Here is a 25,181-nt window from a genome sequence, read left to right as displayed (position 1 = left end):
GAGGAGGTGTGAAGTTTCCACAACAAGCACTAAATTTCCCAAAGCAGGGTCCTTTTCACTTGCTGTGGGACAGGAACAGAGGGAGCAGCACAAGGCAGAGGCATTTCACAAGCATGCAGTGGCTTCTCCACTGAGAGCAGGCACAGGGGTGGATTTTCCCTGCTGGAGAAAGGTGCTGCTTTCCCAGGCCAGGCACTGTGCTCAGGGAAACACTACTCACTACAGAGCTGTGTTTTACAGCAGTCACTGCACTGACAAGCACTGAGTAGTCACACTGGGAAAACAATGAGGCTGTTATGTAACGCCAGAAAATAAAGGAAGTTCACACATCTACATGATAAAAAAAGTTCCAAAGAATTTAATGTAGATATTATTTATACATACACTTTATAAGTAGGAATATGGCAGACAGTTGAATTAGTACATAAAGTTTTATTTAAAGTTTCCCCCCTACAAGCAAGCTTCATTTACACAGTCTAGTACTGTACAAAATTTACATTCTTTGTGTGACTTATTTAGTTAGCATTTTTTCCTTGGTCATGCCTTCCTGATAGGTAGAAAGATTTAGATACAGTCCTCTTAAATCTTCAAATTATCTTGATAAAAAAAAAGAAACCATTTAAAAGGACAAGAAGTATCCTTTAAAAATGGTACATTTTTGTAGAGACAGGTGACAGTCAGTGTTCAGTGGCAGACCTTTTAAATGTCATACAAGGTTTCCTCATTTAGTATCTTAACAGTTTCCTTTTTTATATATATTTATATCTATATACCTTCAACAGGAAAGGAAAAAAAAAAGTCATGATTGCACCAAATATATTTTACAAGGGATCCCTTGGATCTGAACAATATAAATAAATACAAAAACCAACTAAGATTGCACTATGTAGGAGAAATGGATTGAGATTTCAGGATATACACTCCACCTTTATTAGTTCCTTAGTAATGCTCACTGGAAAACTCCCCAAGGACACATTCAAATATTAGCATCTTCAGATAATTATTTTCTTTAAACATTTTTTTTTCCAGGCGTGCAGCTACCTCATCAATTGGATTATTGCATTTGTGTGGAACCAGTCTTTACTGCATTACTCCAGTTTTACAAGTTGTGTAATTCTGCAGCAAGCAAGGGAGTTGAAATAAAACTGGGCTGATGCCACAAACAGTCCCATGATATTTGCTCTCTGTTACTTATATTGCTCTTAAGCATCAATATATAGTGTAATTTCTGTGTACACTCACCCTTTTTTCTATTTTGCAAAGCAAATAATGAACTCCTTCTCCCATCTATTGCCTCTGCAGCAGAAACCAACCTCCAGCAGCTGCCTGCTCCTTGCTTAATGCACTAGCAATAAGTCCTGTTGTGAAAGATATGTGCAGGGCTGAAAATGCAGGACTGGAGTGTCCTTTGCCTTTTATCTGCTGCAGTCAGCTACAACTAGGCAAATTAAAGGCCAGATATTTAGCTGACATGAGGTTCATCCATTGGCTTCAATGGAGCAATGTCAGTTTACACCAGTAAAGAGGATGGTCCTGAGAGTAATGGATGCAGCACTAGTAACCACAGTGGAACAACTATGCATATATTTTAATGAGGTGCAGATGATTATGTCTGTTAACTGCAAGGTGATGAAGAATCAGGCTCAGATTTTGTCACTGCTTTTGCAAAGCCAGGACAGAAAGGCATAAGCTTAACACACAGACAGTCTGATTTGTGCAAGCAACTATGACTTCATGAAGCAAGTCCTAAATGGTACTGGTCCCATGTGGGAGAATTCTGAACTCACCTTGCCATGTGTAAATAATTACACAGACTATGAAGCAGTGGACAGTCTTGCCTTATATTACTTTGGATCAATAATAAAACTCTCTCAGTTAAGATCAACCACACAGGACTACTTTAACTACTTACCAGTGTCTCTCCAAAAATGTGCATAAGCATTTCCAAGTCCAAAGCAATAAATTTATGATTAAATGCAGTCTTCTTGTCTTTGGAAAGAACTTGCACAGATGCTGATATCTAACAGGTTAGTGAAAAGGAAGTAAGGTTTCTGGTGCTTCATTAAATGGTCATAGAAATAACTTACTTTACAAAGCCAGATTTTAAGCTGTAGGATCCAAATTCTGTTATACTAATGTAGAACCAGTCATTCCATGTGATTTCAGTGAAATAACTCTGACTTTACACAAGTGTGATTAGAAGAATTTGATCCTAATCCCTAAGCTGCTATTGCAAGAAGTGCTCTGTAAAGCATAGCTTTCATTGTAGTCTGCTTTCTGCTGCACTTGCACATGGGGACTTGGAAGGCAGAGTGTATTAGTTGCCAAGCTGTGCAAAAACTGAACGATATTTCTTTACCTTTTATAATCTTCTGATGCTGTGTTGCTTGCAGAGCATATGAAGTAGTTGTAGGTTAGGATTACAGAGGAGGAGACAATTCTGCAATGCAGTGTGAGCTTTTCACTATCTGAATTCTGAAACATTCATGAAAACAACATCCTCATGACTTCAACACAGATCACATGCAGGTAGATACAATGCACAATACTGATCTTGTCTCTTCAGGCTCTATTTGAACAATTAGCCATCATTTTTTTAAAAAAGTTAAATTTGACGTGAGGAGTGTCTCTGCAGCAGGAGAAGTTTAAATCAGTCTGAAATGGCAGTCTGTCAGCATGTAATGTTGGGTGTGTTTTAGCTTCTTGCTTCATAAGACACCAGCACCTATCTGAGATGGGACAACGCTTGGTTCTTCTTTTCTTTTAGTTTGCTTCTAAAGCATGAACATGGAGTGAGGGGTCAATCATGGTAGCTTTGTTCTAACAGGAGTTCTGCTCTAATAAAATGCTTCTGTGCCCCGTGGTTACTCTCCCAAGACGCTCTCAGTGTCCGTGGCAGTGCCCATCACTTGTTGTACGGGACGCAGGCCGGCAGCACCACAGTGGAGCAGGCGGGTCCCGCCAGCGGCTCCGCAACGTCGCCCTCCAGCTCTGTCCAGGAGCCCTTCTCAGGACTGTAGCAGATGGTAGAAGATTTGTAGGCTCCCTGTAGCAGAACAGAACGTCATATTTAAATGTGGCTTTGGCAAAATCCAAGTGATGCATCAGCTCTAAAGAGACTGAAAGTGACTTGGGGTCACTCTAACTTAGATGCTCTTCAAGAGGTTTTGGTTTTTTCAGCACCCAACCTGTGAAAATCAGTCTGCTTTACAAGCACCTCATAAGCAGAGCTGTAAGCATATAGTCCCATCAATCACTTTTCCAAATTACTTTTGATTTTTAAACTCATCAGTGAATAGAGTGTAATAATAACTTACCTAAATAGAGAAGCACAAAGGTGAAGAAACACTCCGTGTTCTCCATGAGCTGACAACTAACCCCAACCTGCCTCTCCTCTCCTCTCCTCTCCTCTCCTCTCCTCTCCTCTCCTCTCCTCTCCTCTCCTCTCCTCTCCTCTCCTCTCCTCTCCTCTCCTCTCCTCTCCTCTCCTCTCCTCTCCTCTCCTCTCCTCTCCTCTCCTCTCCTCTCCTCTCCTCTCCTCTCCTCTCCTCTCCTCTCCATCCCATCTGCACACTATTCAGACTGGCCACAAGAATTCAGAAGGGATAGAAAGCAGGTACACACCATACTCCAGCTGTAGCCTCCCACAAGGTAAATGCTGTCATCAAGGACTGCACAGCCAGGGCCACTGCGACCCTCCAGAATAGGAGTCTGCAGGATGTTCCACTGGTCACCTTTTGGATCGTAGCATTCCACAAGCATTACATCGAGATGGGAGAAGCCTGGATGAGGACATTAAGAAAAGAGAACATGTGTCATTTTATTACTTATTTTACTGCTAAATTTATTAAATTACAGTCATGATTATGTTATTACAATTATAACATAGTTGTTAAACATTTTTCTAGAAAATATTTTCAAATACATTCAAGCCAACTTCTATAACATTAATGCTTCATTATTTCTGTTCAAATAAATCTGCTGAATCATGAGACCATATAAAACCTGACCACATCAGGAAACACTCAGTAATAACCTATGAGTGACACAAGCAGATTGAAACAGAATTCTTCCTTGTCTATCAGTGCTAATACAAGTTTGAACATGTAGGAAAAGACTGTCCTGGCAATTTTCCTCAAAATTCAGAAGATCCAATCTATTCAAAATTGAACAGATTGAATTTGCTCAGAAAGCAATGTCTAACAAGTCCAGGGAGAGCTCAGACAACTGATGCCACTTGGCTCTAGAGGGACAAAGTGCTTAGCATGATGGACATGATGTGCAGGACCAGCTGATTTAAGGTGCACCCTAAAGCACACAGCTGGGGTAAAGTCTTTAAGACAACAAAAAAATGTAACCACAAAAATCGTGGTCTCATCTTTCCCTGGTAGGCCAAAAAATGCTCCAAGTGACTGCTGCTGTTTGATCAGCAAAGGGCACAGGGGTCTCAGCTCAGGATTCTCAAGCTGTATCAGTTAGTATGAATTAAGTGAGCTGAACACAGACACTGAACACAGGAGTCCTGGCTCTTGCTCTAATATTTAGGCAATTCCCTATTTCAAACTACACTCTTCATCAGAGCACTGCAGTAAAAATATGGCTTTCTTAATATGCTGAAGTGCTTTTTTTAGCCCTTCTGTCTTCTCTTCAAGGTATGACAGCAGAGAGAAGTAAGATTTTCTGTAAAAAGGGTATTTGGTGATATTGGCACTTCACAAGGGAGCTGCTTGCTCGAATGTTATTTATGTCTGGACTGAATATGAAATAATATGAAATAATTCACAGTAATATGAAATAATTATTTGCTGCTTCAAGGTTTTGAAGGGGCCATAAAAAGGCCACTGCTGTGCACCCAGAACCTGTCAAAAGCTCTGTAACAAACTGCAGTATGCACATGACTAGCTGTGATGTGGTAAATGCACAGCTAACAGTACTGCACAGCTCAGCTTCACAAGGAGGGCTTTGCCATGGAGCCCTGCTATTCCTGCAGGTGGAGAATTTGTAACATTTCATCCACACTTCAGTCCCTTCCCTCCTCCCTGTCCTTGCAGTTCTTCCTTTTGTTTCACTTCAGGAGAAACCATTTCTTTTCCAAAAAGTCCTTTTAGCAGACAGCTACATCTTTTCAGCAGCCTGGATGTTAAATACCTCTCACAACAGTGAGCAGTCCAAGCATAACAAAGGCACCCAGGACAACAGTTGTAGAGGCAAAAATGATTAGAAGTAAGTGAAACAGTGTGGGAAAAAAAAAAAAGGTGGCAGAATAAAAGCAATTCAAGCCTCTGCAAACCAAAGCAGGAGAGCTGTGACATCTTTTACTTTTGTTGTTGGCAGCCTTGTTTTGTTTTGTTTTAAACATTAAAGGAGAAAGAAGAAAATAAGTGAATATAAGCTATCAAATATTATTACCAGACTAAGGAGCAGGAGGTGTGCTTTTTGGCTAAATGGCTGGATTAAGAAGCATCTTTAACAGCAATAACATACAGGTATTAGGATAAAAAATACCAGATGCCTAAGCAATAGTTATTTTAATATGAGACCTTTTCAAAAGATGAAAACAAGAGACCTCGAAAAAGAATTATAATAAACAAGCTACATTTAATACGAAAAAGAGATTTAAAGAACCTAGTCCTAATATTTAATGGCTGGAAGTTTGCATTTTTTTTTTCTCTTCATTAAATCAGGAGCTTGTTTTTGTGTGTTACTCTGAATAAAGCTCTCTTTAACTGCACATTTTGGAAAATGATTTACAGAGGAAAATATTGCTGGTACTTTCGGGTCAAAGAATAATCTGTTTGTTTCATTGAATTCTTGGTAATGACAAATTGTCCATGCCTTTGAGTAATGGAAGCTCCCATTTTTATTATCTAAAGCATTCATTACTCATATATTTAATGTACTGCTATAATTTTAAAATAATTTGCATAAAATGTTTTTAAAATTGCTGGCTCAAGTGTCCTGTTAAATTGTGTTGCTTGCCTTTTAACGTATTTAACAGTGAATGTCTAACAAGAATGTTCTTTATCAGAGATGTGGGACACTGAGATACTTTTTTGCTATTAAAAATGTGACCTTTCAAATGGTTTCCTCCAATTGCATACAGTCGATCATTCATTACAGCCAGAGTGTGGATTGCTCGTTTTGTGTTCATGTCCTGTTTTCGGGCCCAGACATCCATCACAGGGTCATAGCAGTACAGCCAGGGGACGTATTCTCCATTGTGAACACCTCCTGCAAAGTAAATACACACCAGTTCATTAACAGAAATAAAGACATTGCGTGTGTGCTGCAGCAGGAATTTAGCTCTCTGGTTCTGAGGTTCTGCGTTTTTGGGGGTTTTCTCAACGGTGGTTTTGGGTTGTTTTTCTTGTGGTACAGCAGGAATGATTGAAGACACTGGCCTGAAATATATATCTTGCCATTGTGCACGGCTCCTGCATGGGCTGCCAGGGGCTGTGGCAGTGCAGACACGTAGCGCCACTCGTTGGTCTCCAGGTTGTAGCACTCGACGCTGGACAAGTAGCCGCTTTCGTTCCTCCCGCCGATGACGTACAGGTTCTTGTCAAGGCGGCAGGCGTAGAAACTGGCTCTCCTGGAGGACAGGGCAGGACACAACAGAGCAAGCCAACAAACCAATTAGCTGTGGCAAACACTTCCTTCCCCTCTCCAGCTGACTCTCTGAACTGAGAGAGCTGCTCCTCCAAATGCCACATCAAGAGAAGTGTCCAGGAGCTTCCCGTGCTTACAGCTGTCCTAGGCACTGTGGCTGCTTTGCTAATCAAATACACAATACTCCACATCAAAAAATACTCCATTTTAGGTACACATAAAACTGCCAGGAAATACCCCTTTCCAAAGCTGTTTGTTGCCTTTTCACCCCCATGAAAGATAAAAAGGTGCTCATTAATGTATGGGGCATTACCTTGTAAGGGATGTAACAACTCAGTAAGACAAAGTGAAAAATGAGGTAGATAATGTAACAATAATAAATTATCTTGACATTCACTTTCTTTATGGTCCTTCAAGGGTCATTGTTCCCAATTTACTAAGAGAACCACATCATCAAAATTTTTCTTCAATTATCATTTTTTTCTTCCTTCTGCAGTACTGCAAATAGAACAACTTTCCTTATGCTAGCCACAACACTGCATTTCCACCCTTTAGCTCAAATGAGGTCTGTCTCCATCCAACTAACCCTGAGAAAAGTTTTAGCCACCTGTCTGCCTTTAGATGCAACTCAGGTGTGTAGGAAAATTAAATTTTCTGGCCAGGACTGTCGAGCATGTATTAGTTTGTCTTCCTTGTGCCTCCAAAATTAAGGTGAGTGCTTGTTGCTGAAGTAGAAATTGAGCAGTAGATGATTTTGAGAGACCTTGGTTGATACACTCCACTCTCAGGGAAAGCTCCCTGGATTACTCAGCAGCAGGAAGGTTTGCTAGAGTAGAGACCTTTAATTTCAAGCTGCAATAACATGAGAAAGAAAATTGCAAAAGAGCACAGCTGGGCTACGATGAAGAGCTGTACAAAATATTGAATGACAGGAGTCGGCAGTCCCCAAGATAAAATTTTCTCCTGGGTGAAACCAGGATGACGTGGGATCCCAGAAATGAGCAGGCAGGCCAGGCAGAGCAAAGTGTAGCCCTGACAGCTCCTGCAAAGCAGCCACTCTGGAGTGGGGCTGTAGCTTGCCAAACCCTGCTCTGTGCCTCATTCACTGCATTCTGGTTCCTGCCCAGATGCCTTAATTTGAATCTGGGAGCAGCTGCATGTTTCACTCAATGCACTAAACCCTGGGGCCCTGATGGTCACCTGCACCAACAAGGACTTGAACCTGCAGACCACTGCAAAGCTTTTGGATGAGCAGCGGCACACACAGAGCACAGCATCCTCAGTGAACAGCTCTGGGACATCCAGCTCCTTCCTGGGCTTCCCGAGAGCCATCCCATGGGCAGGTGAGCTGGCAGAGTCTGGTGTGCCCTGAACCTCACCTGACATCTGGCCAAGCATTTCAGGAGCACTTCCTTCAGTGAGGGCAGCAGTAAGATCTTGCTCTTTTGCACAGCTACCTATTTTCACAAAATGTGTAGCATCCTTTAACATTTTGGAGAAATCCTTCTCTTAAAAGTGTCTGAGACTGGCTGGTGGTTTATAAGTTGGAAGAGAAGCCAGGCAGACACCAAGGGACACAGCCATGGAAAGAGCAGGGCTGGCTGGGCACTCAGGGAACAGGTTTGATGCACCACTGCCAGTTTCTGACCTTACTTTTTGGATTTGGTGCCCACCTACAGGGCTCCCCACCAGCCAGGGTCTCTGAACACCTCCTGCTCGCTTCTTTGCTTTCACCCTGCCTGCACGTGGGCAACTTGGACAGTGTGGGACAGAATCCCTTTCAGAGTGGGGCTGGGAGCTCCATCACAAGGAAAATCTCTGAAAAAGCTGTGGAAATATGGCAAGTGTCTCCAGATGATGAATTTAAAAAGACCATTTAATTTATCTGTCATTGGGCAGATAGAAGCTGATGGCATATTTTGCTCCACATGGTCGGGCAGCAAATTGTGCATCTATGTTTTTAGCCTGATATTCTATGGAAACAAAGCTAATTTGATTACACTGTACATGTACCCACGTCTGCCTACTGTTGTCTTCTAAAAAAAAAACATGCTGACTGATTTCACTCTAATTTGACAGAGGCTATGGGTGTTACAGGCAATCAAGTGTGTATAAGCTTTCTTGAGAAAATGTGATGGACCTGAGGCAACACAGCCCACAGTGGCCCCAAAAGTAGAAAAAGCTGCAGAGGTCACCTCCTATTAGACATGAGAGATCCTGCATAGGCAGGTACACATTTTTCAACCCCTCTGTGTCCAGCAATCACAAGGCACAAAACCAGAGGGTGCCTATTGTCAGTGCTCCTACATCTACTCATCTGTCCTTGTGCAGCTTCTCTGATAAACTCATTAATAAACTGCTCTTGGGGTGTTTTGCCTTTTCCTTTTTATTTAGTTCAGGTTTAATAAACAGAAGTAGGCACAACCTCTATGCATTCTCTTAACTAGCATTTCACTGAGGATATTCTGTACATGTACTCCTGGTTTCATCCACACAGTGTCACTATAAGGAGCAAAAATGAAAGCATCAGCATACTTCACTCTTCTGCTTGGATGTGAACATTCACTGGGTAGCTTCTGTCACAAGTATTTTAAGCTTTTTGGGTATTTTTCATTTTCAATGATACAATGTGCAAGGGCATGCTGCTACAGTGTGCAAAGGCATGCTGTCAAGTGATGACTTTTAAACTGCTGTAAAATATGATTCAGACTAAACTATAATACAGAAGTCTTTGCATGTCAACTTTCCCCTCAATACACTATCCATTCTAATCAGATAACTAGAATGTACCTCAGGATCTGAATATGGACAGTAAGACAATCAATTTGTGATTTTCTTCAGGACTTGGTCCCCTAAATGCTTTTCCTTCACACCCCTTCACCCAACCATCAACCCAACCAACTCCTTTTTTCAAGTACACACATATAAAAGGAAAGATTTTCCTCATGATTTTCACACATGATGAATTTATGCCCTGGAACACCAAACAGAACTGCCAGTCTGAAGTTTAAAAAGTTACCAATGCTGTTACTGGTTGTCGCAATATCTTGACCTGATTTCAGAGTCACAGAGTGCATGCTCTGCTTTTTAAAAAATAAACAATCTTAATAATTGTTGACATTACTATTATTGGAGTCAAAGACAAAAATAAAATGTGAAAATTTTTAATCTCTTTTTCTGTGCCTTTTCTCAGCCCACTCAGCCTCAGAGAGAACACTGACCTGCTCACTTCCCAATTCCACTTGTGAATCTTCAGATCATGGTACAATATCATGCTTTTTTTCTGGTCTTCAAACAAAAATTTTTAACTCAGAATGTAAGAAAAAGTAAGTTGTTTAAAATACAGTTTTCCTCCAAACACCTTGAAAAGCTCTGTGTTGATCTGGCAAGGTGCAACAGTTCAGCTGGGGCTCACACCACAAGCTCAGATACAAGTGCTACACAGACTGCTCCTTCAGTAACCATCATAGTCTAACTGCTCTCCAAAAGCCTTCCAGCTCTTATGGCATCATCAGGCAGATGTGTATTTCCAAAGTTTATGAGTCACTTGCTGGTTCTCTGAACAACAAACTCCTGAAAATAGTACATACTTTTCCAAACCATCTATATTTGAGATGTTCTTCAAATTAAAAGAAACCAAACTTGGCTTTAAAGAAAATACATTGGTGACATTGAACCTATAATGGGATTAGACTTTTCTTTATAGCTCACATAATAAAATCAATCAGATATGGATTTTGGCATGTGAGATAAAAGTTTCCTTATCAAATATTTCATACAGATTTTTGACTTAAGAATATACTGCCTGTGAACGAGGCTCACATTTACCTGGCAGTCATTTCAAAGGAGCTATAATAGTCTATCCAGCCAATTATTCTCAGACTAAAATTCCTAAATAGGTTTTGACTTGATGGACCATAATGACTCAGAAAAACCCATTTAACAGTCTGTCTTGTCAATGGTGCCTGCATTATGCCAGCAGAGACAGGGCATGACCCTGTACTCCTAGCAGGGGGAAAACAGCCTGTTGACTTTAATGGGAACTTTATCTCACTAGAGGAGCTGGGAAAGAAAACTGTATGAAAGCTCTCTCTTATTTGTATGATCTTCTACAAACTGGGCCAGTCCATACCTCTGAAAGCTGCAACAACGCTCAGGTAGTCATTAAGACTCAGAAAAAAAATAAATAAATCAAAAACATTTTAGAAAGTGAGTGGAAAATCTCCTTTTTCCAACAGTAGCCCTAATGCTAAGGAGCCTTTAAAGAAAAACAAGGGGCAAGCCTATGAGCTATGTACCCTGAACAAAAGAGGTGACAATTAACGTTGTCACAGCAAAGCCCCCTGCAGAAGGAGCTATGTGAGTGGACCACTGTGTTTCAGTCCCTCTGTAAGGAGCTGTGGTGTTCATACATTACATTTACTATGGGCAGGAGCACGGGGCACAGGTGAGTTTTGGCCTCTTGGCTGAAGGCAGCAGCTTCCACCAGAGCACAAGAGCCACCTGCCATATGGTTTTCCAGGGAAACACAACTGACCAGTGTGGAGGTGGAAAAATTCCTACTGCCTCCTTTCTGCAAGCCTCAGCTGCCTACTTCTGCTTTCTGTAGTTTGTCACCCAGATAAACCCAACTGCTCAGCCAGCTGCCAACGTCCTGCAGGAATCTGGCTTGGAGATACCCAGAGGGGCTAATGAGGACTCAGATAAGGCTCCACAGAACTGGTCCAGGTTCCATAGAAACACCAGCTGGTCTCACAGTCAGTGTCCCAGCTCAGCTAGGATGACTTGCACAGTGATGCCCAATCTGATGCTCACCTCCTGTCTCCCCCATGCCAACACCTGAACTGGCAGTGACTCACTCTAGGAAGCTGAACCAGAGGGAAAGGTATAATGTAAACAATCACAGCTGTGAAGGTTATCCCACAGTGTTGGTGGGAATGAGGGAGAAGGCTAGGTGCTGCCAAAGCAGGGACTTAGGTCAATCAAACAGCATCTTGAACAAAGGTTCTTCAAAAATTCTGCAGACTCACATTCTACCCCTGGAAATTTGAAAAAATAGCCATATTTCCAAGCATCTCATAAGACACACCTTGAGTCACAAGGCTGCACTAATAGTGTAGACAGTCAACAAAAAAAGAACTGTAACACTGACATGGAATAAAGAAAGTGTTTCAGGGAGACACTGTGAGATCTTTTGTACATGGGATCCATGAGAAGATGGATGTTGAACTGAAGGAAGGACACTGAATAATTTCTTCAAATAACATTGTAGCTTTGGATCTTCTGCCTTTGAGATTCTTCTTATGAAACATGCACAATTCTGTTCAGGTTTATGGGATATTTTCCTGTCAGGGTAGGATTTGGGATCCACAGTTAAGTTTACATCATCTTTATGAATCATTGCTCAAGTCCACATCCACCTTTGCTCTTTGGCACACAGCAAGATTAAAATATGAGCTATTCTAATATGCATTTACTGACAGCAACCTCACTCAAAGACCACCTAGGATTGAGAGTCCTCTGACAAGCAGAGACATGTTCAGGAGAGCTTTTCATAGCTAGTGTGGTGAAACAGGATGGAGTCAACATGTGAAGGCTTCAGTTCCCTCTAAGGTATCTGACTATAATTACTGCTTGTTTACTGCAAACTCATCATGACACTTCAGTCAGGGAACATGACAGGACACTATGGAGACTCCAGGAAAATCCTTCAGACCGTACTCAGGCAACCAGTAATTGCATAAAGTCCATGGCTATTTTGCATGAGTTAGCACTGCAGGACTTGGCATCTAGAGTTCTGAATTTGGAAAGTTTTAAAAGTTAGGACACAACTGCATGCTGCAGTTTTATCTGTGTTTTCAATGCTTCTATAGGCCTCCTTACTCCCAGAACTAAGCCAAACCTCAGCTGCTCCTAGGAGGAGAAAACAGAAATTGAAAAACACATAGCAGGTTTTTACCTCTCTTGCATGGGTGGAAGTTGTATCCAGCTGTTAAACCTGGGGTCGTATCGGCTAACAAAGTTTGTACTGTGCTTCCCTGTAAAGATAGATTATTTTGAGACTCAGCTGTTTGTTTCATGTATTTAACATCATGATTGTAATATATATTACATATACTTCACAAGTTGACACCTTTTATGAAGGGTTCCCCCTTTTACAACAATGTATGATTACACTGTGTGTACAGTAATAATTCAACAAATGGGGCACTGCAAGGCTTGAATTAGCAGTCACTAGCAGTAAAAGCAGATAGCGATTATTCTTGGTCTTTGTAATAAGATCTTGAAAATGTGTATTTAAATTTACTTATACATGCTGTGGTATTTTCACAGCCACAATAAATCACAGCCCTAAACAAAATTACTGCCCAAAGAGGGCATCCCCACAGTATTTTTATGACTAGAATTTTGTCAGGTAGAAAAATTAAAGAGAGAACATGTCCTTTTCTTTCTCCTTACATCATTTCTGTGTGGAACATGGCAAAAACCCATTGTGCAAATAACCAGGTGCTGCATAAGCCATCAGCATGGGGTATGCAGTGTTTGCACTAGATGGTTTATTCTACCATGTACTTTCAGTGTAAGTTAGAAGGAATTACAGATGTGCATCGAAGGGGGAATACACTCTTAAGAGTTTTATTCCAACTGTGTTAGCTAAAATATGAAGCATGAGCAACATACACCAGCTAACTAGCTTCTCCCTGCTGTCAAGCCCAAGAACTGTGTTCATGTCTTCACGATATTAAGATTTCACCTTATTTTACATGCAGATTGACACCAAAGCAAGAAAACTGAAGCAAGAGAGTGCATGGCAATTTCCTGTAACACCTGAGACTTCAATAGATGAGCATTTTGAAAACAGAAACCTTTGTTTATGTATGTGTGACTAAAAAATTGAATTAGAGGCTTCACAGGCCAGCAGAATAACCTAACTGTGTATGTCACAGTTCTATAAATGGTCACTGGGCATTCTACAAGGTGAGTATTTTTGCATCAGACAAGCCTCTGCAGGATTGGCTCACTCTGCCTGCTTCATTCCACACATACTTCAGCATGTGTAAATAGACCATCAAGACTGTAGAGAAGAATAACAATACAGCCAGAATTTGTATTTGTAATAATTTAAGATCATGTTCTACAAGGAAACAGAGAAAGAAACCACACTGACCACTCTGGAAGTAACTGATTTCCTCACCATGCTATAAGCATGTTCTATATGAGGAGGTGAAGGAGAAGACTGAAGAGCAATGCAGCACTTTCATTCAAATCCAGTGCCTAGTGAGGACTATGCTGAGCACCACTCAAAGACATGACCATCTCAGCACCATCTCCAGACACAGGGTGAGATTCCCATACTGTAAAGGGCAACTGGTCATTCTGCCACTGGGCTTAGTGCAGTGAGGCTTTGCTTTTGACCCTTATCTGGATTCCTTTAGTCCACACAGACAATTTAGAAGAAGAGGCATTGAGAGCTATAGGTTTAAAAAGAGCAAAACAGTAACAGCAAGCTTGAAAAGGCTCTAGATTTCACTGTCTAAGACATTTACTAATCTATTTGCATTTGAAAAAGCAGGAATTCAAAATAATATAAATAGTGATCCTAAGTTTAAGCTTCTAATTTTTTTGTGTTTTTTTTTGTTTAGTTTTTTTTTTTTTGTTTTGTTTTGGTTTTTTTTTTTTTTTTTTTGGTTTTTTTTTTTGGTTTTTTTTTTTTTTGTTTTAATGCTGCTGTATTCACTACATCATTCAGAGTTATTGGGACTTTAGTGCTCATTAGTTATACAGCAGCTTGCTCATTGTTATCATACAAATCTGTAATTTGGCTGCCTAACACGTGTCATACACACAGTCAATACAAACACCATGTATGCAGAAGACTGTAAAGTGCAGGGTAGGGTTTAGTAAGCCTAGAGTGGGATTGCAGAATACAAATCTGGGTCCTTCACAGGAAGGGAGATGAAATCAAACCAGAACAGAGAAGAGCTACGATGGCAACAGAAGAACAGAAAGTTTACCTTATGGCAGGAGACAAAGAACTTGGCCTGTTGCACCTAGAAATACAAAAGCTGAAAGGGGATAGGAGTGCTGTCTGTAATACTTTAGAGGAACAAATCTCCAGGAGGGGAAAAACTCTTAAACTGGAGGCTAGCCTTGGCATGAGAATAGGGTGATTTAGACAGTCAAAGAATACACTTTACTGGATATCAGAATAAGGCTCCTAGTCATTTAGAGCAATTGGATTCTGTAACAGCTTTCCAACATGAGTGGGGACTAGAAATCCAACTGCTTTTCAAATGTAGCTCAGAAAATTTACAAAATGGGACTATATGATGCCTGTGATTGCAGAAAAAGGACTTGATGACTTACTTAATCTGCCTGGTGTAATTGGTTTGAGTGCAGGTTAAGTCTGGACTTCAGTTTGAAAGAGAACTCTACCTATATTTTGCCCTGCTCATTAGTCAGGAGATTGCATATGTTAGGATGCACCTGTTCTGCCAGAACACAGAACTTGGGACAAGCAAACAAAAATCAGGGTTAGCAAATCAGGATGATGGGACAAAAGGGGGCAGGTACTGTTCTCTGCTCTGCAGCCATGCCAGAAGGTGATGGGCTCTGAAGGTTATGAAGGCTGGTCTTAAATCCATGCCTATGCTGTGCACCCTGCCTTCATCAGTGTTTACTCATGCAAGAACCCCTTGTGACTGGAAAGGCATAGCTACTGGAGGACATAAAATGAGAAAAAAATGTCCCCCATACTTTGTGGGTTGTCAGGAAGTCAGAGGAGCATGAAGGAGGCATGAGCACTCCTTGGGGTCCATGCAGTTCCTCAAGAACCAGGTGATCTGGTTGCCAAAGCAATGCCTTTCCATTGCCACCATCTCTAAGATAATTCTTTACACTGGAAAAAACACCTGGAACATTCTCATTTGAAGCAGAAGCTTTGTACAGCCTTGGCAAGAGGGTTCCAGGTGGGTCCATCTGAAGTCCCTCCTGTGCTCTGAGGATAGCTGACAAGGGCTTTAACTTAAATTCAAATGAGCATGTGTGAGTTGCCCTCATGTAGCTGCACATTTAGAGCCAAGTGGTTTCAAGAAAGAATGCACCCAGCAGCAGCAGCACAGGCTGTAGTTTATGGCTTCAGGTCCACTTTCAGTGACAACTAAGGTCCATTTGATAAGGAGATCAGTATAGCAATGCTCATATCTTTTTTATTGCTATCTTCTCTATGGAAAAAATACCAGCACTGGTATCCACAGGACAGGGAAGTTGGTAGATGTCTTCAGCAACATCTTCAGCCCAGGAATTGCCAGATCTAGGCAATCTCAGGCCTCAGGTACTGTTCATCTCACAAACAGCTGTGTTTGGCTCTTAGCTCAGATGCAAGATATGGACCCCTTCTACCATCTCTCCATCACCTTGCAAGTCAGTTTCCACATCTTTAAAATGTGGGTAATCATATTTATTTTCTTTTACCCTTCATGTGACATGGCCATTTAATTATAAACTGTATGGAACAAGGTCTGCTTATCCACATGCCTACCACCAAATAAAACAGGGGCCCTCACTGGATGGATGTGGCCAACAATTCTAAAAGGAATTGTCATTGGTGATACTGCACTGTCTCCTGCTTCAAATAAAGGACATTCAGTAATAGAACTAAGGGGCTTTTCTCCTAAGACATATAGTGATATTCTTAACTACACCAGAAACATGCTTATAGGGTGGCCTGGATTGTTTGTCTCAGGTTTTAGGGAGTGAACAGATGTAACAATTTTCTATAATTTGGTTTAGTGCAGATGCTGAAATGGGGCATTCACAATAAAATATATGCAGTATATGTAATTTCAGCTGGATCCTCTGGTGTTTTAAAGTAAAAATGTGTACCTGCAAGCTGTTTTATGGTTTCTCAGTCATAATTATCTCTGTTACACAGACTGCTACAACTACAACTCTTTCTTCGTGTGCAAGCTTTTTAACAATGTCTTGACAATTCTGTGAATTTTGCAAGGCATGGTATTTTCCTTTTGCTTTGCTCAGAAGCCTGTTAAATTGTTTAATTTCTCTTTGCAGTAAATTTATGAAGTAATCAAATCAAAGAAGGTAGCAGCAGATAATCTATATGAGAGGCTCTTGCACAAGACTGAAAAAAGGATCAGTTTAAGAATCTCAAAGTCTAGATAATTAACACATTAACAACTTGAGCTGCTAGTATCTTGTTTGACAATAGAAAAGAAGTATTCATCTACTGCAATTGCATTATTATATTATGACTGGAAGGAGCCTGGAAATGAAGGTTAAAATTCTTAACAGCTGCTGCCTGGTGCCTGCATGCACTTGAAAGAGTCTGTTCTGCTGCCTGTGGCATTTCCCAAGGGATGTGGGAGCTGATGAATGACAGAGATGCTAATGCTAAAGTACCAGATATTTATTACATCAATACCAAAGAGTAGCCTTTACTAGGTTCAACAATTAGGCCCCCAAAATCCCTTGCTAATCACTACATGAGCTGATCTGACAGACAGGAAGGCAGGTGCTCCCTTTGCCTTTCAGTATTCTGTACATACCATTAGGGTTCCACTGGTCTTCTCCTCCCAGCACAAACAAGAAGTTTTCCACCTCCACAACACAGTGATGGGCACTGTTGTATGGCATAACTGCAAGCAAAGCAAGAATTCTTTGTCAGCTCAGGACATGGATTTCAGCAAATATTTCCTCTTTACCAACTGCATGAAATAATACAAGAACGAGCCCCAGGCATGTGCAAACACTGACTTAGCAGCAGACAAAGCCACTTATTAGTAAACTTATGCAATTCAATTTTGCAAATAATTAAGGAAAAAATCAGGAATTCTGGACCCCCAGTGCCCCATCACCTGCCCAAGAACTGTACACACTGACCTAAAAAGAACTTGCAAAAAAAAAAGGGGTAAAGTTGCATAATATTTCCAGAAAATAAGCAGATGCTAGGAATCCTAGCATGCTAGAAAACATTAAAAAAATCTCAGCCCAGCTTTGTTCTGCTGGTAATGTTTCCACAAGAAGAGTCAGTATGTTCAGTAGCTTTCTATTACACAGCAATGAACAAGCTGCATTTCCATACAGTTTTAAGTTTTTAAATTAAGGTCCTGCTGATTTAATGCCTTTTCCAAATGTATACGCTTAATTTCCTGTACAATGTCATTAGCAGCACAATCACACATCTTCTATTCATCTAATCAGGAAGCCCTTTGTTAACAAAGATCAAAACTGTGGCATTAGGTTTGCAATATCCCTTTTTTAGGGGAGGAGGTATCGTGATTACTATGGACAGATGCAAACATCTATTTCTTAAAATTTACATTATCCACTGAAAATGCCAAAACACAAAAGCAAGGATTACATGTACATAATACACACATATTGTTGCAGTGTGCCATACCCACTGTAATGATATTATATGGAAAATGCAAACTTATACAGCATTAGTTACTATAGCACATAGAGTAGTTTTGGCCCAGTGACACCAGTAGGAAAAATGATGTCCTTGTTCAGCTCATCATATGGGCACCTTAAATCTAGGTGAGGACAAATGGGGAGGTGATGTGCATGTACAGGCAGGGAACTTATTGCTTGACACGGATCAACAGAGCACTTAGGAAACCAGTGCAGTGGGAAATCAATATGACTCAGGGCCAGCTCTTACTTTGTGCTCTTTTGCCAATGCCAAAAAAAAAAAATAAAAAAAGAAGCAGCCTATCTCACACTTGGATTATTTTGGGTGATATATCTCTCATTTCATTTGTTTTATTATCTTTTATTTTTCTCAGAATGCAGCTGTGCAGTATAGCATATGCAAATAATAATAAGAAGAAATATGCACAGCTTTGCTATTTAGGACACGTTTTCTTAAAGATCAAGTGGGCTCATTTAAGCTTCTTACTGAAGTTTTTGCCTAGGCAATGATGAATAAATAAGGTATGTTTTTAGTTTCTAGTAAAGGTCGAATATCTTTTTCATAGTCTGTGCTCTTACAAGTCATGTAAGTGAAGCAGTTCTTAAATTAGGCAGCCAGGTACAGTGGAAGTTCATTAATTAAGTTTATTTGTTACTGATTCAATTTATATTAACTGGGAACTAATCTTATACTAGACACTGCAAAAGAATTTATACTACCTAGGGAATCCTACAGTAGAATGAAAGAATGAAATCTGTTTTTGCTATCTTTTAAGACACATATCATCATCATCATCTCATTCTTTAGTCTTAGACATTTTCCTATTTAAAAATCTCCTCTCTCAAAGCCACAGACCTTTTCTTGATTTGATGGATGTTTCTAGTAAATAAGGAATTTGTTCTCCCATGAGAAATTTGCTGCCTTCCTTAGATGCTTTTTGGGACCCTTCCTCTCAAGAAGAGTCTCCCCAGGTTCAGCCCATAAGAGCTTCAAGATTTAAGTAATACAGTGCTCTACAACAGTTTCCAATCAGGTCCAAGCTGGTGGTTGCACTCTCAACCTCTTCTGTTGGTCAGTCTGGAGAGCTCCAGCATTTATAGAAAAAACTGCCTGCAAGAGGGACACATGCATATTTTTCACGTTGTATTTTCACTTTCGCAAACATTTGTGTTTATTCATTCACCATATTGACACAAACAGGGTCAGTAGAGGAAGAAATTCTGCTTTAAGCTTTTCTGCTGTTCCCATGCATATAAGGTATGCAATAAGACTCCTGTAATTATTATGATAATTAAACCTTGAAAACTAAGGCTTAATCCTGGCTCCTACTGAAATTGATGGCAACATTCCCACTGATACAGGATTGAGCCCAAATGACCCAAACTACCATCCATAACTCACAGGAAAGCTAAAAGGAAGCTTGCCTTAGAAAGGAGGGTAGTATTTGGCCTTCAGAAAGAAAGGTGACTGCAATAAAACACTGCAGACCTTTACTGTGACCTTTGTTTCTCTCAGAGCTTTGGGGAAAAGTCTGTTCTTAGTCTCATGAATCTACCCATGGGGCTGAAGGGAGCTGGGCAAAATAGGGAGGATGGAGCAACACTGTGGACATTTAAGAGGGAAGGCACTCTAACAGAAATCAACCACCTCACAGTCTTTCTCCTTGACCCTACAGGGAGTTATACACCGAAATCAAAACTACATCAACAATTTTTTTTTTCCATTATAAAATGCCCCTTGAGAGCACAGAAAACTTGCACTAAAAACCATGATTCTTGTGAACATACACCAGATAGGACCTAACTTTTCATAGACAACAGTCAAAACTACATGCTAAATTCAGTATCTGGAAGAAGCAATCTTCTCAAACTCACTGGGCTTGCCAGGGTGTAACAGGAAGAATTTGGCCCATCACACAGCCTGGCCAGGCTGCTGATTTCATTAATTCCATATGAGTCTTCGTCTGCTGTTTGGCTTTAATAGTGTGAAAATGCCATCTCCTCATTTTTTTATTTCAACTCACTGGAACACCTGCCTGCCCCCAAAAAGGGTATTTGAAGAGAAGTTTGTACGCCACGCTCAGACACAGCCCGGTGTGAGTTTTTAGCGTGTCAGTCAGTGAGTTAGAGGGAAAGGGTAAGGAGAAGCTAATCAGGATGAAATGAGATTAAAGGCTGTCTAATTTTACAGCAACTGTGATCCATCAGCCACTGTGAAAGTGACAGTGGAAATGAATGATGGAGACAGACAGGTGGGGCTGTACATTTCACTGATTTATCCTCAAATGCACTGGGCCTTATTTTATTGAGTGAACATGACCGCATTTATCATGACTGTCATCTAAACCCACTTCCCTCCATTTAAAAAGGTCACTTTACTAGGAGGGAGTAGGATAGAGGCACTTTCAAAACAGATTTAAAATTTAATAACACATGTTTATAAAACCCTGTGCAAAAATTCTTAACTTTATTAAAGACTGATTTAAAAAGAAGGCAAAAACACTGTTTAAAAGAGGAGAAGATAAAAAAAGCCATGGTCATCTGAGAAACCTGCCAAGGTGATAGGTGCCAGGGAAATATGTGAGATAGACAGATACAAATAGAGTAGTTGGAGTGGGCAGAAACCACCTCTCCTAAGTCCTTGCCCCTCACACACATTTCCCAAAGCTCAGGATGCCCATGCTTTCCTGCCCCAAGAACACAAACAAGTCCAAACAGCCCTGCTGAAGACAGCACTCCCACCAGCCTCCTTCCCATGCATTTGTTATAAGATTGGTAGGCTTGATAAGGTGGAAGGGAATTCCTCAGGTAAATGTAACATGCAAAGCTGTCTAGGTCAAAACCAAATGGAAGATGAATGATCTGGAAGGCAGTGGAGTCCAAGACTGCAGTGGTGTTTGCTAAGAAACACTTCATCACACAACCATCAGTGACATTGTGCAGGGGTGGCACTCAGTTGTTCTTCAGATACAGATGCAGGTGGAAGACACAGCAGCACTGCATATCAGGATAGATATCCTGAAAAGAAATTCCTCACATATGCCAAAGTTCAGCTAATAAAAAGTACCAGACAATGTTCTGGGACCTGCTTTCAAAATCAGAGACTACAGGTTATAGCCAAATGCTCATGAAATCAAACACTCTCAACAATGAAGCCTGTGAGATGCAATGATGCTTCAAAGGCACCTCTGTGATACACCCCATGCACTTAACAAGCAACAATGTGTGCTCCTTGTCTTACCCAGTTTTGCTTAGTTTCTGCCAATTATTGCACTCTCAGGAAACAGCATCTGGTTGCTCTCCATAAATTAATCAAAGGGTCATCAGTTCCTCCTCCTCCTTATACCTTCCCCTGTCTGTTGTTGCTTCAACACTGACTACCAGGGAAGAAGGCAAAACTGGAATAGCACTTCTCAAGACAGAAGGAGAATGAGCTCTGGTCCCAGGAGATCTGAAAACTGTGATACAGGCTGTAGCCATTCCCCTGCTCTGCTAAAACCTCCTTTCAGAAATTCTACTCGATTCCTCTACTCAAAAAAACAAAAAAACAAAAAACAAAACAAACAAAAAACCAGCCCCAAAAAATCCAACCCCATAGATTTTTCACTGCCCTGGAGAAGTCAACTGCTTGAGATACAGGAGGTACTGTAAGGAAAGCCAAGAAATCTTTTCCTCAGCTAGTGCATAGTTTGAGCATAGCCCCTTCAAGACTCAGTGTACACTAGGAAGTCATGCTCAGCATCTCTAATGACCTGTGCAGATGATGCAAGAGAAGAGTGTTTCCAGAACAAAGATGTCATTATCAGAGGACATATGGATTCAATAATGACCTTCTACAATATTAACAGCCTATCCTGTTGACTACATAATATTCAACTACTGCTTCTTGAAAACTGGTTACTTCCACAGCTCTGAAGAGGGCAGTGCAATGAGAGATGTCTCTTTCCACTACAGAAGGCACCTACAGACTCACTTTAGGAGACTCTGATTTGCTCATGGCAGAAATGCAATATTCATGCAGAGACACAATATTAATTTCATTCCTAAACCTATGGGCAAAATGCTGGGCAGACCACAGCTGGTCCCATTATTTCCTGAGAACAAAATATCAGATACTGTTCCTCTTTCTGTGTTTCATACATCATTTGTAAAAAGACTATGCATTTATTACAGAATGTTACTTGTTATTTCTCACCAAGGAGGTTATATAAATAAACACTACAACTCCTCTGTGAATTGTTCTCTTAAATTGTTTGTTATTTAATAACTGTGGGGAAAGACTGACCACAGCAAGTATGAAATTCTAGCCTTGGTGAACATGGTAGTAGCTTTGCTTTGGCTTTAAAGGCATCAGATATTCATCCACCAGTATTTTCTGCTTAAAAGATAATGACAGAAAGTTAAGAGAGTGATCAACATGGATGGAAAATACCCCTGTTAATATTCCTGACCAAAATGCATTCTGTCACCTCAAATTCAAGGAAATACACACAACATGTTTTTTTCTGAGCTCATTAGGGGAAGCCAGTCACCATAAGCAGAAAGTCTTATGATGAAGCACGGTGCCTCAAAGGCACCTTTGAGAGAATGTGACTGGTACAGCTCTGGTCCAGCTGCACCACTGAGAACATCATCAGCTCAGCTGGAAACTTCACCACCTCCTCCTTCCCATGCCAGCTTTGTGGCAACTTCATTCAAGCCATCACAAACAGGATGGGCACAGAGCTGCTGAGTTCATCTAGGATACAGACCATACTTCCACTGAGGCTACAGCATAAGGTAAGCATCAAGAAAGAGTTATGTGAGCAGATCAAAGTCCATTCACAACAATAAAGATATTTCTTAATATTTTTTTTTCATTCAAATGTCAAGAGTTATTCTCCTATACATTCTCTGGAGTAACACCAGCCGGGCTTTTCCAGAAGTCAGGGAGTTTCTTGGTTTAGTTGTTTTAGTGAGCTAGAATTTTCATATGTGAGCACCTAAAATAAGACACTTAAATTCATGCTGGCACACCAGATCAGACAAATATAACATCAGGAATAGCTGGCATTCTCAGCTCCCTCCTGAGATAAATTGCTTTAAAGTTACTTGGATGCAAGTTCTGATACAGACCTGTCTTGTTCTGTGGGTGAAATTCATCCCATGGCAGAATGTTCTGTTGGGTTTTCAGCAACATATATATTTGGTTGTTTGCATGAACAAATTTTATCCACACATTTTCAAAGCTGCAAGCACTCATTTGGATTTCATTTGAATAAAGCTGCCTACTTGGATTAACAGTGTTTAAATAAGTAGAAAAATACTGCACTCCCACCTTAAAAACTGATGTTCCTGTATTAAAAACCTGACACAATCTTCCTCATGAAGTGCACAGAAAACCTACACACTCTGCTGTGCTCCCCTGCTGCTTTCCCCACGGGAATGACTCCATGCAGCTGAGCTGCTGCTGCAGGTCTGAGAAGCTCATGTAAGTGAATACACCAAAAACCTTGTCACAACTTGGAGCAGAGGTTGTAATGCATGTGGGAGGGTTCAAAGTGACAATTTTTCTTGTTTTATTACTCCCTGCTTACCCACCTACCTGATGAAGGCTGCCCCTTGCCATCCAGATGCCCCACAGATTTCCACAGGCCATTTATCAGGAGACCCTTGTCCACCACCAAGAATTATGCAATATTACCTCAGTGATGGTTGCTCCCCAGTAGAGTATCTTGTGTACCTACTCAGGCCTGGGTTTACAATCACTGAAGTGGAGCCCGAAATGTATTCCTGGGAAATGACATCTTGTCACATCATAACAGTCTCATGATGTGACATTTTGCACAACAAAAGCTTCTCATGGACGAAATGATGAACAGTCCCTGATGGGAGAAAACCACTGCAGTCTTGCTAGAAAGCTCTGGAAAGAAATACTGTTTTTTCCCACTGGGGGCTTTCAGATTCTCCAAGATGTCAGCTCAAGGACATGCATTCCCTTCTCCAGCAGTAGCCAGGAATGGTGTGTTAATGCCCAACTGCTTGGGACCAGCTGTAGCCATTTATGGCCCAATTTCTACCTGACCTTGAGATGCACACATTCTCCTGGTCTCCTTCACCTCAACCTCCCAAGCTCACAACAATCACAGCCCCTCCTTGTGTTTCCCTGGCTGGATCCTGTTGATGCTCCTTGGGGACTCAACTCTTTAAAGGCATTCAGCAGCAGCAATATTTACTTGGCCCCTACCACCCCAAAAACCCATCTTCCAGAATCTTCTCAGTCTCTCTACTTCCTACTCTGCTCTCAGCTCTTGACTGGCATACTATTTTAGAGTTGTTTAGAGTTTTGTCATTCCAGGGAAAGAAGAATGTGATTTTCCATTTGGAAAACTCTACATGGAGGAAGGATATACCCATATTTCACCCTATTAAAAAAGCAGCTTTGATACACCTAAGTTCATAGTTCATTCATAACAGATAAAATGGAATTCATTGCTAAAATCCACTGCAACAGATTTTTCAAGTTTTCATTTTAAATACTTCAGTGTTTGAAAACAAAAGGTTTTATTTACAAGAAAGTCCAGCCTATACCTAAAGCACCTAGACCTAAAGCAGAAGATGGTGGAAGGATCCATCCAATGCCTACCACCTGGAAAAAAAAAATCTTGCTTTTCCAGAAGATCTATTCTTCATATGGGTATCTGAAGAAAAGCCTGAAACTCCGACATGCCTAACTTTCAGCATGCCCAATCCCAACATGCAGGAGCAGGACTGTCCACATAGTAGCTAGACAAAAAGAAATACAGAAGGAAGCACAGGAATTGAACCACATAAATTAGGTAACACCAGAGACTTGTTCCTCCAAAAGAAACGAGGCAGAAATGTTCCTCTCCTAGACTTCTTTCCACAGCTGAGCTCCTAAGGGAGGGAGAGACAGACCCACAGAAAATTTTCAAATTCAGGGCAGGAAATTACCTAGGCAGCAAAACCGCATGCTTAGATAAAATTTGAACAGATTTACTTTGTAAATCAGTACACAGAAGACAAAATCAGAATGAACAGCTGAAAAAAAGATACATTAATAGATGTGGACTAAATTTATGTTATTTTTCTTCTGCTTTGTATGAAAACAGTACTGTTTAATATTTTCATTAAAAAAC

The 25,181-nt window shown here is 40.7% G+C and overlaps 1 protein-coding gene across 1 annotated transcript in view; it reads right to left on the bottom strand.

The window, feature by feature from the left end:
- Window positions 1-340: 340 nt before the first annotated feature.
- Window positions 341-25,181, bottom strand: part of KLHL14 (kelch like family member 14) — a 57,940-nt gene continuing 33,099 nt past the window's right edge. The window contains exons 3-8 of the mRNA XM_056485695.1: window positions 17,175-17,264; window positions 12,569-12,647; window positions 6,402-6,592; window positions 6,073-6,231; window positions 3,625-3,782; window positions 341-3,046 (exon numbers count right to left, since the gene is read on the bottom strand). Of these exons, the coding sequence (XP_056341670.1) occupies window positions 2,906-3,046; window positions 3,625-3,782; window positions 6,073-6,231; window positions 6,402-6,592; window positions 12,569-12,647; window positions 17,175-17,264 (818 nt within the window). The 3' untranslated portion in view covers window positions 341-2,905. The remainder of the gene's footprint in view (window positions 3,047-3,624; window positions 3,783-6,072; window positions 6,232-6,401; window positions 6,593-12,568; window positions 12,648-17,174; window positions 17,265-25,181) is intronic.

This window comes from Oenanthe melanoleuca, chromosome 2 (assembly GCF_029582105.1).
Source record: "Oenanthe melanoleuca isolate GR-GAL-2019-014 chromosome 2, OMel1.0, whole genome shotgun sequence".
Classification (NCBI taxonomy): domain Eukaryota; kingdom Metazoa; phylum Chordata; class Aves; order Passeriformes; family Muscicapidae; genus Oenanthe; species Oenanthe melanoleuca.
This window is presented reverse-complemented; position numbering and strand designations above follow the sequence as displayed.